This window comes from Diabrotica virgifera, chromosome 5 (genome assembly GCF_917563875.1).
Source record: "Diabrotica virgifera virgifera chromosome 5, PGI_DIABVI_V3a".
Lineage (NCBI taxonomy): Eukaryota > Metazoa > Arthropoda > Insecta > Coleoptera > Chrysomelidae > Diabrotica > Diabrotica virgifera.
Genome location: NC_065447.1, coordinates 206,810,574 through 206,826,703, shown reverse-complemented (window position 1 = coordinate 206,826,703; position 16,130 = coordinate 206,810,574). Strand labels below are relative to the sequence as shown.

Genomic DNA, 16,130 nt, shown 5'->3' with positions numbered 1-16,130 from the left:
ACCATCCCTTATATTTTCCTTGCTGCTAAGAAAAAGATAACAGAAAGTTATCTCTACGTAAACCAAATCTCAGTAAAAAGAATGACGTACTGCAACTACCTTGGCACTATAATAAATGAAGAATTGAACAACCAAGAGATAAGAAATAGATCCACCTTCAACCTGATGGGGGCTTTCTTCAAGAGCTACAATATCTATTTTGGTATAAAAGTAAGAATGCTGCAATGCTGCGTCTTAAGGCGGGTATACATATGCGCTCTGCTCGGTGTGCGAGCCGCTCGCGCGCAGCATATTTGTTAGATTAGTACGTGTTTTCAAGTGGCACACAAACGGCTCGCACACGGCGCACCACGATCTAACTTCTGTCGGCTTTTCAACAAATGCTTTGATGGTTCGCAATACGTATTTGGACGGGTTTGCGAGTGGTTTGTTGGTTTTGGGGCGCCTGAGTTGAATATTTGTTAGTAATGGAGTGGTCGGAAGGAAATATCAAACTTATTGATGTTTACCGTGGAAAACGAAAATGAGATGATTACATTGAATATATTTAAACATGTTAGCTTGCAACCCCCAACTTGCAACCATCTTGCAACCAACTTGCAACCAACTTGCAACTCAACTTGCAACCAATCGGAATGAAACCAAACACTTCTCGATGAGAATAGGAGAAGCTACTTCCGACGTCGGCCGATATCGGATCTGATCTGATCGGAGAAAAACGGATCCAATGTAGGCACCCACATTTAATACTAATTATCTACAATTACTAAATGTTCGTAAATTTCCTCTGGATCGCGGAAGGTTCGTCAAAATGAAAAATTTTAACAAACATTAACCGCGCCACGAACGCGCGGCGCGGATATGTATCTCCGCCTTTAGATATATGCAGAAAATTGAAAGCATTTCAAATATGGCTATATCCGAAAATTCTTAAGATCCCTTGAACTGACAGAGTCACAAATGAGAAGGTCACCGGAAGATTGAAGAAGAATCGAGAGGTACTGACCAATCCAGATATACAGTGTGAATACAACCAATGAACATCAGAGCGTATGGAATAAAATTAGAATTAGTCTACAATATTACCTATATCACCTTAAACCTTAAAGCCAGATTAATACGCTGCTACATATTCTCTGTTCTCTCTTGATCGAATAACAAATGAAATAATTTTACACCGAATGAAAAAGAGCACAAAAATAAAATAAAAATTCGAAAGTTACAATATTTCGGCCATGTAATGATACAGACTGAAAGGCATAACCTTCTAAATCTCATAATACAGGGCAAGCTCGCCGCAAGAAGTGGCCCAGGCCGAAGAAGAACATCCTGGCTCCGAAATCTCCGAGAGTAGTATCAAGAGAAATACGCTAATCTGTTTCGAGCTGACTTAAACAAAGTTATTATTTAATAAAAATAGACGGTTTCGTTTTGATTCAAATCGAGTCTCCTGGCACGTATTTCTAAGTTTACCCCTTATCAAAGAGGCTTTGCAAGAAGACTGAACTGATTCAAAACGCACCGACTGGTTGGTAAATATATCTCTTCTACCAACGTATGCCTTTAGCGACCTCTAACGAGGTAAGATGAAGTTGGTGCCGATATCGATTAAACTAAACTGTGAACCCGAGGCATATCCATGCCATGGTACGATGCTAGGAATCTATTCCACTAAAGTTATTATTGTCAATATGATCGCCAACGTTCGATAATCGGGCGGGTACTGAATAGGCCTGGATCCCGTCTACCAAAAAAAGTTTATTAATAGCAAACTGAAAATTTGTTAATAGCTTAACGGTGTCTAGTCGGACAAACTTTGATGTACGGAAACACTGGAACAGGGGAAGTTTTAATTGTGGACAATACCCAACATATTTGTCGGACAAACATTTTTTCATATACATATTATTATATAAAGTTTGCTATGGAATAATCTTAAAAATAACCTGCTAGTTTTCACAATCATAAACTTGTCAGGATGGCACGTTCCACAATAAAAATCACGTTCCAACAAAACACATCAAAGTTTGCCCGACTAGACAGGTGTCTAGTCGGACAAATTTTGATGTATGGGAACACTGGAACAGGGGAAGTTTTAATGGTGGAACAGGTTACATGTTTCGAACGTCAGACTACGAAAGCGACCTATGTATTTTGTCGGACAGAACTTCCAATTGATTTGTTATCCTTTCATTAAACTCTCATGCAAAAATCAGACTGCTATTTACCACTAACATAATTCCTGTCATTTGACATGTTCTACGTGCCGGACTTAATAAAATGCCCAATATATTTGTCAGACAAACATGTTTTCATAGATTATATAAAGTTTGCTATTGAATAAACTTAAAAACAACCTGCTAGTTTTCACAATCATAAACTTGTCAGGATGACACGTTCCACAATTATTAAAATCACGTTCCACAATAATTAAAACTTCCCCTGTTTCAGTGTTCCCATACATCAAAGTTTGTCCGACTAGACACCGTTAAGCTATTAACAAATTTTCAGCTTGCTGTTAATAAATTTTTTTTGGACGCGAGTTCCAGGCCTAGAAAGAAGAAGTTTAGTTTTTGGTTTATCTGGTTTGGGTTTACGTTTGGCCGTACGAGTTCTTGAAAGTTACCAAGTGAAGTTAGTTGTATACCAAGGATATCTTGGAGATTTTATGGCTTTATTTCGAGTTCTATATTTATCAATTTTGTCTGTTTTCAATTACTGTCTCATTCGTTTTGTGTATACTTATTTGGTAAATATCTGTAATGGTAAACATCCCTCTTTGGAGCACTTTAAGTAGAATTAATTACACCACACATTGCATGAGTAGATAGTGTGCGAGATTTATAGAGTAAAATAAGATTTTTTTCTAAATTATTGAACTGTTTTAAATAATTGTGTTTTGATTGATACTACTTTAATAACTACACAAGTCCAAGTAATACCAATACTAAAATATTCAATACATATTTGATATTTTATTAATACTTTTGAGTAATCTCAAATTAATTAGAGATTTTTATTTAATTTCGAAGCTATTGAATTGGTAATGAAATTTTCTCTAATTTTTTTGAGTACTTTATGTTTATCCACATTGCTACGACATCTACACAATTTTTTATAAAAAAGTAAATGATTTGATTGACCACTTTTTCCATTTTTCTACTGGTGTGGATATTTTTTCTTGTAGCAGTATTTTCTTGAAATATTAAAGTTTCAATTGTTGACAAAAAACATTAATTTTGAATATTAACAGTACACAAGTGATGGATTCGACCGCTAGTTGATGGAAGTTTATTTTATTTAAGAATAAAACATTGAAAACTTTTGTTTTCAACACTATCACAAAATTTATTACAATTTATTGTTTTGTCAAGTGATATTTTTACTAGGCGTCTGCACTTTAGTCTTTAACTGAATAAAAGACCTTTATTTTAAATATGGAGAATTTGAAATTGGTCATTAAAATAATGATTATGATCTAGAGAAGGTAAAGTGCGTACGTAGAATCTGTTGTTTTATTGTTAAAAACACTTTTGTGTTCTGCAATACGTTTCCTAAAGGCTCTACCAGTTTGACCTATGTAAGTTTTTGAGCAATCACTACATGTAAGTTTGTATACCAGGGATGATGGATTCTGTATGGTTGTGTCTATATGGGTAGGTTGAACTCATGTTTGTTTTTAAGTCTGATTTTGTAAATCTAGAAAATTTATGGATTGATTATGTTCTGTTTCTATTGTAAATTCAATATGACTATGGAGTGAATTACATACATACATACATAATCGGTTGCCTCTTTTACCATTAGGTGTCGAGGATAGGAGTGAATTAATGTAACATAAAAATCAAAAATTTCATAAAATAACATAAAAAATCAAAATTGATCAAGTTGCCTGTTAGTTCCTGTGAAGCCTACCAGTATGTCGTCCACGTATCTCCACCAATATAACAGGAACTAACAGACAACTGAACCACTTCTTATCAGTCATGTTGAATATACAATAGAAACAGAACAGAATCAAGCCGTAATATTTTTAGATTTAAAAATTATTTATCAGACTTGAAAACAAATATGAGTTCTCCGTATTTCATAAACTTACCCATACCGACACAACATAAGTTGGCAGCTTACCATAGCATGTTACATAGAATTAACAGAAATTCCCATGTCAAAAAATAACTTTGAGATAGAATTGAATATCATTAAGCAAATAGCAGTAAACAGTGGGTACAGCGAACAAACCAAAAACATAAAAAGCTCTGAGATTAGTCTTTCCGCCAGAGAAAAACCCAGTACCTTCTGCTTGATTGCATATACAGGCACGACATCGACAAAAATAGGCTACACACATAAAATAGAAAGAAATAACACCAGCTTTCAGAACAAGCAACAACTTCAGCAAATATATTAAGAACAACAAGAGCCAAAAGAAAAAACACACAGTGCTTTATACAAACTTACATGTGAAAATTGGCCAAAAATTTATACCGGTCAAACTGGTAGAACATTTAACAAACGTATATCAGAACACACAATGGCTTTCAATAATAGAAAAACAGATTCTACGTACGCACTTCATCTTCTAGATCACAATCATTCTTTTAATAACCAATTTCAATGTCTCCATATTCAAAATAAAGGCCTTAAACTATCTTTATTAGAATCTATAGAAATTAATAAATTAAAAATTACAGATATAATTCTGAATGACCAACTTGAGACAAACAGCTCTCCCCTCCACAACTTATTCACTTAAAGATTATAAAGTGTAAACGCGTAGTAAAAATACATTTCTTGAGAAAGGCATTCTGCAGAAACAGCTGTAGTGAAAATAAATTGTAATAACGTGTAAGTGTTGAAAACAAAAGTTTTCAGTGTTTTATTATTAGATAAAATGAACTTCCATCAAGTAATGGTCAAATCCATCACTTATATAAAATTATTACTATATAAGAGACTCACTCACATTCATTTTTGCAATACTCCGACGACCGGTTTCGCTGTCTAAGATTTGCACAGCATCTTCAGGTCCCGGTTACAGTAAAACTAAATGATGCCGATACAAGCAATGATTTGTAAAGTCTTCACTATCATACCATCTTGCTCAATTTCTGCTAATAGGGAACTGGTGGGAAAGATGGAATAAGCTGCATTGATTAGCAAGCATTTGGGCAATTTCTTGAGTAGGGAAACTGGTGAAACTGGGACCTGAAGATACTGTGCAAATCTTAGACAGCGAAACTGGTCGTCGGAGTATTACAATAAATGATTGTGAGTATGTCTCTCTGTTTTATTCATTTACCATAAACTCTCATTTGCGACCCATTCAACATTTAAAACAATATTAATTTAAGATAATACTGAAGCTAGATCCTCAGAAAACTGAAGTTTTGCAACTGAATTGTTTTTTGTCGACAAGTAAACTGTCTAATTTAGTATGACAAAACTATTTGTGCTAACCTCTATTATTATCTGTTAGTTGTTTTTTGCGTACTGTTTGTTAGTTTAGTGGTGCAATGGGTATATTATAGGGTGTAACGAGACAAGACGGAAGGAGGCAAAACAGATCGGTGGCCAAGGTGGCTCAGCTGCTTGGTACAACGGAACATTGCGTCAACCAACATGTCGGATATCCAGAAGAGGTGAACTTATTTAGAAAATAGTTACAAATTTTCAATTTCTGTTTCATGACTAATAATTTTGTGACAATTTTGCTTCATCTTAAAAATCAGTTAACCTTACACATAAATCATAGGTATATTTGTATTTAGCATTACCTTAAAACTGCAAACACTAGGAACGTTAGCGGCAGAGGCAGGTTTAAGATATATTTTGAAGATACATTCAAAAAAATATTATTCAAAAAAAAATTAAATTTTTCTTCGTAAAAGGTATATTTAAAATTCCTAAAAAGGGCTACAACACAACAGAACGTTTTAAGTTATAAATTGATTACATTATATTATAAAAATTGATGCGATGTTAGAAATATTCCTGGATTAACTCCCGGCATCATACAACTCTACACATGCTGGTTGTAATGTCCAGAGGTTAGACATCACTTTTCGACTTTAGGTGACAACTGAACTTGTCATTCCGAACGATGTCAGAACTAGACTGCCAATGTACCTTGAAAAACTGTATTTGTATGTATAGTTACTTCAGCCAAATAATACAGGAATTTATTTTCCTTGTGGATCTTATTATTCGCTCTAGTTTCGGGTTCTATTTTGTGATAGCCTACATACACCACAAATAGATTGCTCATAAACTACGTCACGATAGTGATCGATAAAATCCATATCCATAACTCCAAACCTGGTTAATTCTACAATTTTATTCCAAAAAGCTATTTAACTCCAAAAAGCTTTTATCAGCTTACTATTACAATTACAAACTTTAGATGCCTTTTGTGCCAGATATATGCACCTTTCTCGTTTATTTTTGAATCGGTTTTGAAGTAATTTTTGAAGTGTATTGGTGTCAAATTAAAAAGTGCTAAATAGCAACCCGTAGCTATTACGTTCTGTTTCCATATATGTACTACAGTTAATAATGGACAACATAACTAGAAAAGTACAAGAATGCATGTAGAATGATAATAAAGATAATAGATCAAAAGTAGTAGATATATGGACGGTTCAAAATATAAGTGAACCAAGTCCACTTTTGTATTTTTGGGGCAATGACATGCAATTTGTTCGAGTAGGAGTTGTTTGAGACCAATAAAAGTAAAAAAAAGTAAATGTTTAAAGTACTCCTTGACTTTCTTAAGTGGAATATATACTTTTAAAAATTTTAACATATAATTTTGTTATGAAGCTTTAACTTTAATCTTCTGTAACTCAAATTTAGCTAAAATGGACTTGGTTCACTTGTATTCTGAACCCTCGATATATTGTCTGAAAATCAAAATAATCATGATGATAACATGAACCACCAACCCTAAAAAAGTTTTTTACTGCCAACAATTTTAAAACCAATGTAACGTTTTCATAATATAAATATATTTTTATATGCAACATGTTTTTTAGTTAATAAAAGTTTAAAATAATGCTAAATACCTATATACTTTATATTCTTTTCTATATAACACGATTATTTTCTCACTTTTTTAAATTTCAATATTTTTATGTGTTATATATAGTTAACTATAGTTTGCTAAACAAATGTTACAATAGTATCATTCACTGATATTTAAAAATGTTATAAAATACAAATAAAAAACCTAGATTTTTATGTGTTTTCCGATTTTCCATAATTTTTATGAAATGTATTACAAGTAATAAGTATAACTTAAATATAAACGTATATTTATCCGTATATAACAAAATAAGCACTCATTTTCGAATCAGTCCATGGAAAATTAACAAAACTCAGTGTATAATTATTTCTGTACATAAGATATTCAGATTTATTTCGTTAATTTCTCATGGAAGCTTTCTGTTTACATATTTTCATGGTCTATGTGTATAATGTATACTATACATACTATCCCTTGTAATGTTTTTTCAATTTTTATTATCTAGGTTGAATGGTGTATAAAAAATATGAGCGATATTATGGAATTGTTGTTCCGGAAAGATGTAGGTTCGACGTTTAATGACATATCTGAGATTATTCAATCAGCTTTGAGGACTGTCGTGCAGAGTCATATAAAAATGGAGAAAGATAATCCACATGCGGTAAGTATTAGTGCCTATAGAAGCATATATATACAATAAGTTAAGTGTACATTGAGTATTACAGTGAACTTATATCTTCGACCATACAGGGTGTCCCAGACTAATTTAGCCACGCTATATCTCTTAAACCAATAGAGATTTTCGAATGGAACAAAAAGTGATCTATTCTACTTGTAATACACTTTAATATGGCGTAGAAAAAAATCATCCTCTAAGTATTCATCCCTTAGTTACAACCCCTAACTTTAATTTTTTTAATAGCACCCTGTATATTTTTTTACAGTTCTATCGTCTATTCAATAAATGTTCTGGTTCAGTTCTGGTTCAATGTTCAGTTCTGGTTCGTAAATAATCAAGAAATCAATTTATTTTTTATTTTTGTTCATTAAGTGTCCCAGACTAATTTATCCAGGCTATATTTCTTAACAAAATAGAGATTTTTTAAAGGGACAAAAACTGATCTATTCCATTTTAATATTAGACTATTTCCACTTTAATATGGCGAAGAAAAAATCATTCCCTAAATATTCATCCCTTAGTTACAACCCCTAACTTAAAATTTTTTAATAGCACCCCGTACATTTTTTATAGTTTTGGATGAGGTCTTCTATCGTCTATTCAACAGATTATTTAAAAATAAAATGGGTTTGTAGGGTATCAAGAAAATATCAGTTTATTTTTGTTAATTAATCAAGATAGCCTTAAAAAATTGAATAGAAAAGAAATATGCTTTATTGTCACTGAAATTAGATAAATCGTCAATATTACAAAATAAAAGAATGAAAGTAAAACAAAAACAATTTATTGCAAACTTTAAATAAATTGAAAATTGAACATACTACTCGTACAAATAAAATACAACCTTAGGAACAGTAAAACTTTAAAGGGACAATAAAAATAAATGCAATAAAAATTACACGAAAAAAATATAAATCAAAACACCAACTAACTAACTAATATTATTTACATTAAATGTTCGAATTTTAACCCACCTGTTGCAACACACATTTCGAATCGTTCCAGAAGATTTCTGGTACATATGGCTCGAATCATTTCGGGAGTAATTTGGCGACATGCTTGTCTTATGTTTTCTTTTAATTCCTCTACATTTTGCGGTTTTGATTGATAAACAATATCTTTTATCGCTCTCCAAAAGAAAAAGTCCAGAGGTGACAAATCAGGTGAACGTGCAGCCCACATAATTTCTGGAGAGTTGGTTGCTATTATCCAGTGGTTATCAAAACGGTTTTGTAGGTGGTCGCTAACGATTCGCGCATTATGTGGAGGACCGTCTTGTTGCCACCACATTTCTTGACGCTCATGAAGAGGAATATCTTCTAGCAAATCGGGTAGAATGTTTTCTAAAAAGTCTAAATATCGAACACCTATTAGAGTGCAGTTAAAAAAGTAAGGACCAGAACACGACCATTAAATAAACCGCACCACAACTGTATACCCCAAATATTCTGAAATCGTGTTTCAATCATCCAATGTGAGTTCACGGGAGACCAATAATTGGAATTGTGACGGTTGACAACACCATTATTGTGAACTCTAGCCTCATCGCTCTACAATATTTTTGATAAAAAAAGTGGATCATCGTTGATTTTTAACATCATTTTTGCAATAAAATCAAGACGTCTTTGGTCATCACCAGGCTGTAATCCTTGAACTAGGTGCACTTTAAAAGGATGGTACTTAAAATCTTTGAGAATTCTTTGCACATAACTTCTTGAAATGCCACATTATTGGCAAGGGTTCTAACAGACACCTTGGGATTAAAATTAACATAAGCTAGTACATTAATAAGGTTTTGGTTACATCTTACTGTGCGTTCAATTGTACCTCGTTTATTATTTGGAAAATATCCATGTCTAAGTGAGCGTTGCAAATTCTTAAATGTTGCTTCACTTGGAATGTTTCGATTTGAAAACCTTGCTTAATGTTATAATTGTCGAGAAATTCTCCTATTTTTTAGGCATTCTCCATAAATCAGGATCATATCAACGTACTCTTCAGGCGAAAATAAATAAGGCATACTGAAATGTTGTACACAATTACAACACATGTAATTATTACTGGTCTAATACCAAACGTCGAAAATAATAATTGTTGATTAAAACTATAAAAACATGTACGGGGTGCTATTAGTAAAATTAAAGTTAGGGGTTGTAACTAAAGGATGAATATTTAGGGAATGTTTTTTTTCTGCGCCATGTTAAGGTGTATTACAAATGGAATAGATCAGTTTTTGCCTTATTCAAAAATCTCTATTCGTTTAAGAGGATCGGTACGTATTTTCGGCTGCAATGCTATTCAAATGGGGATTCATTTTTTTTCGAATCATGAGAAAACTAATAAGTATTTTTGAAAAATTTTAACGCAGAATGAAAGATTACGTTATTAGCGAGGGCCGAAAGTCCCTGAGAACTTCTATAATGTTTATTTTAATAAGTTACAGGTGTGAAAAACTAAGAGAAAATTTAGAGTGATTTTTAATTTCAAATATATCATTCAAAATAAACTTTTTATTTATTCTAAGGGACTTTCGGCCCTCGGTAATAATTTAGTCTTTCATTCTGCGTTTAAATTTTTCAAAAATATTTATTGGTTTTTCAGGATTCGAAAAAAATGAACACAATGCCGTGGTAATATTTTCCAAATCTATCTTTGTCTTACAACGCACTCAGCCGAATATAATATTGTCAGCATATATTGTCAGTCAGACACTGACAATCAGTGACAATTTTAAATATTTGACATTGCATCGGGAATATTTTGAGTTATTGATTAAATATTATTGATATATAGTGTATTTGATAAATAATTGATTTAAGACGTGAACTTTATAAAAAGTTATTTATTGTGTATTATTTGTGGAAGATCCAAGCAGAGAATACATCAGGATAATATATTCTGTGATCCAAGTATTTTGTTGTTAAAGATGTTCAAAATTGTAAGCGTTCCATAACAATATATTATTAAAAAATCACTTTAACACTTTTCCTCTTTTCTTGATTGAGTATTAGTCTTTGTTGTACAAATAAATTATTACAATCACTGAATACATAGTTAGTGAAAAAATTATCACATTTATTAACTGAATTAATAATTTGCAATTATAAAAATAACAGTTATCCAAGAACATTCAAAATCAAAAGCCATCTCTTTAAATTAATGATGACATTTTCAAGTAGAATGACATTCTAGTAATGTTTACATATCCATACCAGTGTGAATTTTACTACACGTAATTTGCCGTTTAAAGACAGAAAAAGTAGGGATACACGTAAAATATTTGCGAATTATGTACCCATAGCCTTAAGAGATATATCCTAGAAAAATTAGTTTGGGACACATAATTGACAAAAATAAAAAATAAACTGATATTTTCTTGATTACTTACAAACCGATTTTATTTCTAAAAGATCTGTTGAATAGACGATAGAAGACCCCAACCAAAACTATAAAAAAATGTACAGGGTGTTATTGAAAAAATTTAAGTTAGGGGTTGTAACTAAGGGATGATTTTTTCTTCGCCATATTAAAGTGTATTACAAATGGAATAGACCAGTTTTTGTCCCTTTAAAAAATCTCTATTTCGTTAAGAAATATAGCCTGGATAAATTAGTCTGGGACACTTGAATTAACAAAAATTAATAACAAATAAATTGATTTCTTGATTATTTACAAACCGATTTTATTTTTAATAAATCTGTTGAATAGACGATAGAAGACCACATCCAAAACTATAAAAAATATACAGGGTGCTATTAAAAAAATTAAAATTAGGGGTTGTAACTAAGGGATGATTTTTTTCTACACCATATTAAAGTGTATTACAAGTAGAATAGATCACTTTTGGTCCCATTCGAAAATCTCTATTCGTTTAAGAGATATAGCGTGGCTAAATTAGTCTGGAACACCCTGTATACTAGCTATATGGTCAGTATAAGAAAAATTCCACAATTCCAGCGGCGTCATTATTTCATTATTTTTTTAGACTTTAATTATTTTATTAAAAATTAATTCTATCGTTATATCTTTGTATGTGCGTTTGTCGTTCTGTGAATTTCGTAATTATCCAAGTTTTGCCCGGAAATTACACAGTTGGTAAATGATCAATCGGTGCACATGTTTTTAACATGCGAACAGTTTTTTCATTCAGTGTTTAACTTATCGTTGATGTTATAGTATCGACTGTTAAATTTGTGTTTTTTTTATTTAGCTTAATGCCTCAACAACTTATGGCCATTGGCATGGTACAGTGAATTTATGGAATCAGGTATCTAGTGTCATGTGTAGTGTGTGTGTTGCGTAAAAATTTGTGTTTAATTGCTTCGTCTTAATAGTTTTCATACTCACTTTAATCAGTTCTTTATTCTGAAATAAGACACAATATTATGTTAAAGTAAGACGATTTGGCGTATATTCCATTAGTTTTTCGTGGAATAACAATGGATATAATCAGTGGTATAAGTAAAAAAGATAACCACGTCATAGACCCGTCCCACAAGAGGAAAAACAAATTATCTGGAAGGTATATGGCCGGGTGGGTTGTGATTGCGCGCAGCGGTCAGATACCTCCTGGGGTACTGAAATTGACCTTTAAGAGGGTTACTGTGATTGCGCGCAACGGAAGGATTAAGGCAGGTAAACAAAACGGTATATTGTGATTGCGCGCAGCGGTCAAATACCTCCTGGGGTACTCTACACTCTAATACCCGAAAGTTAGGTTTGGACCGAAGGGTTAGGTCTTCCTCCTTTGAAAATTGTACTGTATAATATATAATATATATAATATTTGTATTTATTTAACCTCCGTTGCAGTAGTCGACGAACTTATGAGTACCCACCAAAGTATTACCACAAACTCAATAGTTGTCCCTATCAGGCGACTTATTACTCCAGCTTACATTTCTGAATCTACAAGATTTCCTCCAGAGATGTGGGCTTCATGTAGCCCAAGTCGAGAACGGACTACCAACGCCTGTGAATCTTTTCATAGCCATTTTAACAAAAGATTTTATTCTCCGCATCCTAATATTTTTGTATTTTTAAATGAATTAAAAAATGTTCAAGTAGGATCTTATGTGCAATTAAATAGCTTACATTTACAAAAAAAAAAATTAAAAATATTAATTATGAAAGAACATTAAAATATGTAACAAATTTGATAGAGAAATTTAAAAATAAAGAAATATCCAGAATAGAATTTGTTAAAACTATATGTTATAAGGCATGTTCAAATTAAATGTCTACATATGTACATTATTTAATACAATAAATATTAATTATAAAAGAAACACTATTTAGTTTTTTTATCACAACTATTTCAATGTATTTCACTTGTTATTATCTTAATTTTTTTAAATTAGCAAAATTTCCGTTCAAAACGAATAAGAAGTAAATAAAACTTCCGTTTACTATAATTTACGACTTTGCGCGCAATCACAGCATACCTTTTTAAAGACGTGCGCGCAATTGCACCATTGGCTTAGACACCCTGTTGAGACTCCTGACCGCTGCGCGCAATTGCAGTCTGCCCATATCGCCGCCGCCTACGAAAAGTATAACTCCGAGAAAAATGCCGTTAAGAGTAGAACTTTCAATGAACGCCGTGAAAAATATTATTTTGAATTATGTGATTGTGAAAATTATAATCCCTAATAAAGTGTTAGCGAAAAAATTCATTTTTTGAGGAGTATCAGCAAAAAACATAATTTCTTCTGTGGGTCCACGAAAATTATAATTACTAAAAAGTTCTCAGAAATAATTGTTTTCGTCTCCAGAAATAGAATGGGAAATAATTGTTTTCGTCGGCATCTATTATGAACTAAATCTTTTCGTTATAAATATTTTGGGAGTTATAATCTTCGCGGACACGCATATAAAAAAGAATTGTATCGTCAACATTTATCAAAGAGTTATTATTTTCACTGGAAATGTATTTGGAATCACACTAATCATAGGTACCAGCGATATGATGTACTAAAAAAACACTATCTTTAACGGAAGCTGTTAGTCGTTGTTGTTTTTTAACAGGAGTATCAGTAGTAACAGTTGAACGTATTATGCGCGAGAAAAAACTAGTAATTGTTTTTAAACCTCTATCTACAAACCAGCGCGGACGAAAACCTATTCGAGTTAGCTGAAACCCATCACAAATATATCCATTATTTAAATTATTCACCAGCTTGATTCGCAATAACAAAATGACAAATCATTGATGGCTTGTTCTTTCTTCATATGTTCTTGGGAACATTTGAATGCTCACTATCATTATTATATGCTGTCCATTATTATGCTTTTTGAGATAATTAATTAGGATAATTTTGAGAACCTACAGTAGAAGATTGTACGACGAAACTTTATGCTATAATTGACGTTTGCTGTATCTTCTTATCCTATTTCTCGTTCTAATTTTAATGTTTTTGTATTTTAGAGTAATTTAGTCGCTGTGATGATCGACATATTTAGACAAATGACCAATGAGCATTACAACAATTACATAAACAGTTTCTCCACCAGCTTCGACATTCTCGACTTCCTAATGGAAATCCTGGTGGTCTTCAAAGAACTCGTCAGTAATTCCGTCTTTCCTAAGGATTGGTGCGATATGATCATGCTGCAGAATAGTATAATCCTTAAATCGTTGCGATTTTTTTCTCATACTATCCGAGACTGTTTTTTCCAAAAATTCGAACACGACGCCTGGAACAATTTTTTCCATTGTGCCATAGCCTTTATGACCCAAGAAGCCCTTCAGTTGGATAATTTCTCGCTGAATAAAAGGATTCGCTTATTGGATCTTTTCAAGGACATGAGGGTAGAAATGGGCTTTGAAATCAAGTCCATGTGGTTTAACTTAGGTAAGATTTAAATAATATGTAGTATAGGATACGTCGGTCAATAATCCCCGGGACTAACCATAAGATGACGACTCTAATGAATTTTTCATATGGCATCTCAGTAATCCTAACCTTCAAAAACATAGTTTCGTGGGCGTACTGGGAAAATCCACGAACTCCATTTTTTTCAATTTTGACATTTTAATACCATTAAATCCACAAACATCAATATGTTAATAAGAAAAATCGTATATCTCCAAATTCGTCATCCACCGTGCTTAAATCGGTACATTCAATGATAAAGAAAATCAACTCCAAAACTCCACCTTTTTCTAAGTTTTCATGAATAAAATAATGTATTTCCAAATTTTTATTTGTACATGTTTGTGCACCCCACCTGTGGTTAACATCCTTCAAAATCATATCCAGGTACCAAAACTTGAACAGCCAGTGTACCCGATTTTTAATAGGTAAGCCATAAGGTATAATAATGTTTAAATGCGTTTTTCTCAAAACTTTACTTTTGTGAGTTAGTGGATTTTTCCAGTACGCCCACGGTTTCAAAATTTCATGTCATGCGTGATAAACCAAAGAAGATTGTGTAATGGTCGGCAGTTGCTCCTGAGCGAGAAAAGTTTTTACCTTGGTTGTATTTGTCCCATATCAACTCCAAATTGTAGGTGAATAAGAGATTTTTCCCATATTCCTCGACGATGAACTGGCCAAATACCCAAGTAATGTGAGGCCAATAAACCTAAGAAGATGATTATTTAACAAGTTACAGTGCTTGAAGTGACGCTATTTTTATGATTTTTGTAAACAATGGATTCGAAGTAATTTCGTTTGTTTATATATCACTGTTATTTGATGGGAAACAATACCGTCCAAACTGAGAAATGTCTCAAAAAGTTTTTAAACGGCGGTTTGCTGAGTTAAAACGCCGACACCAATGATGATGAGTGCTCTTGAAGGCCAAATGATGATGCAGTTATTCCCGAAAAACACCAAAAATTTTTATTTATGGAAAACCGCAAAGTGAAATTGCGAATCAAAAGCTGACACTCAAAGCAAAGGGTAGCGTTTTGGCTATTATATAAGAACATTTGGGTACTGTTTTCCAAATAGGTGCCGCGTTTCTCACACCAGAGCAAAAACAGCAACGGATTGTTGAATCTCGGCGCTGTTTGGACATGTTTGATCGAAGTCGAAGTTTTTGCGTCCTATATCACTATGTATGAAACATGGATCCATCACTTCACTCCGGAATCAAATCATCGGCTGACATCTGAATGGACAGCACAATTCCAACAAACCTGTATGATCCAACAAAGTGTTGCTTCTGCATTACAACATCCTGACGTATATTGTAACGGGTAGCTCTTTCAAGACGGCAAAATAAAGTAAATATATTTAAGATAATTATATACAGTTTAAAATGAATAAAATAAAATATATTTCTATCTTCTGCAAATGAAAAGCAATATTATACTTCTTACTGCCATCCGAACATAATAGTAATATTAAAATGATACGATAAACAATACAATATATACAATAACAATCTCGCTACGTTAAATGAATATAGCCATCTATC

General features: G+C 32.5%; 1 protein-coding gene across 12 annotated transcripts in view; it reads left to right on the top strand.

Moving 5' to 3' along the window:
• Window positions 1-16,130, top strand: part of LOC114342691 (dedicator of cytokinesis protein 1) — a 165,231-nt gene that overhangs the window by 93,139 nt on the left and 55,962 nt on the right. For 9 of the 12 annotated variants that reach the window (XR_007698096.1, XR_007698095.1, XM_050650547.1 and 6 more), the window contains exons 12-15: window positions 5,532-5,642; window positions 7,530-7,685; window positions 11,914-11,970; window positions 14,131-14,557. Coding sequence is in view for 10 of the 12 variants with exons in the window: in XM_050650547.1 (XP_050506504.1) it covers window positions 5,532-5,642; window positions 7,530-7,685; window positions 11,914-11,970; window positions 14,131-14,557 (751 nt within the window). In the remaining 2 variants the exon portion in view is untranslated. The remainder of the gene's footprint in view (window positions 1-5,531; window positions 5,643-7,529; window positions 7,686-11,913; window positions 11,971-14,130; window positions 14,558-16,130) is intronic. The other 3 variants (XM_050650544.1, XM_050650542.1, XM_050650545.1) reach the window with 3 other exon arrangements.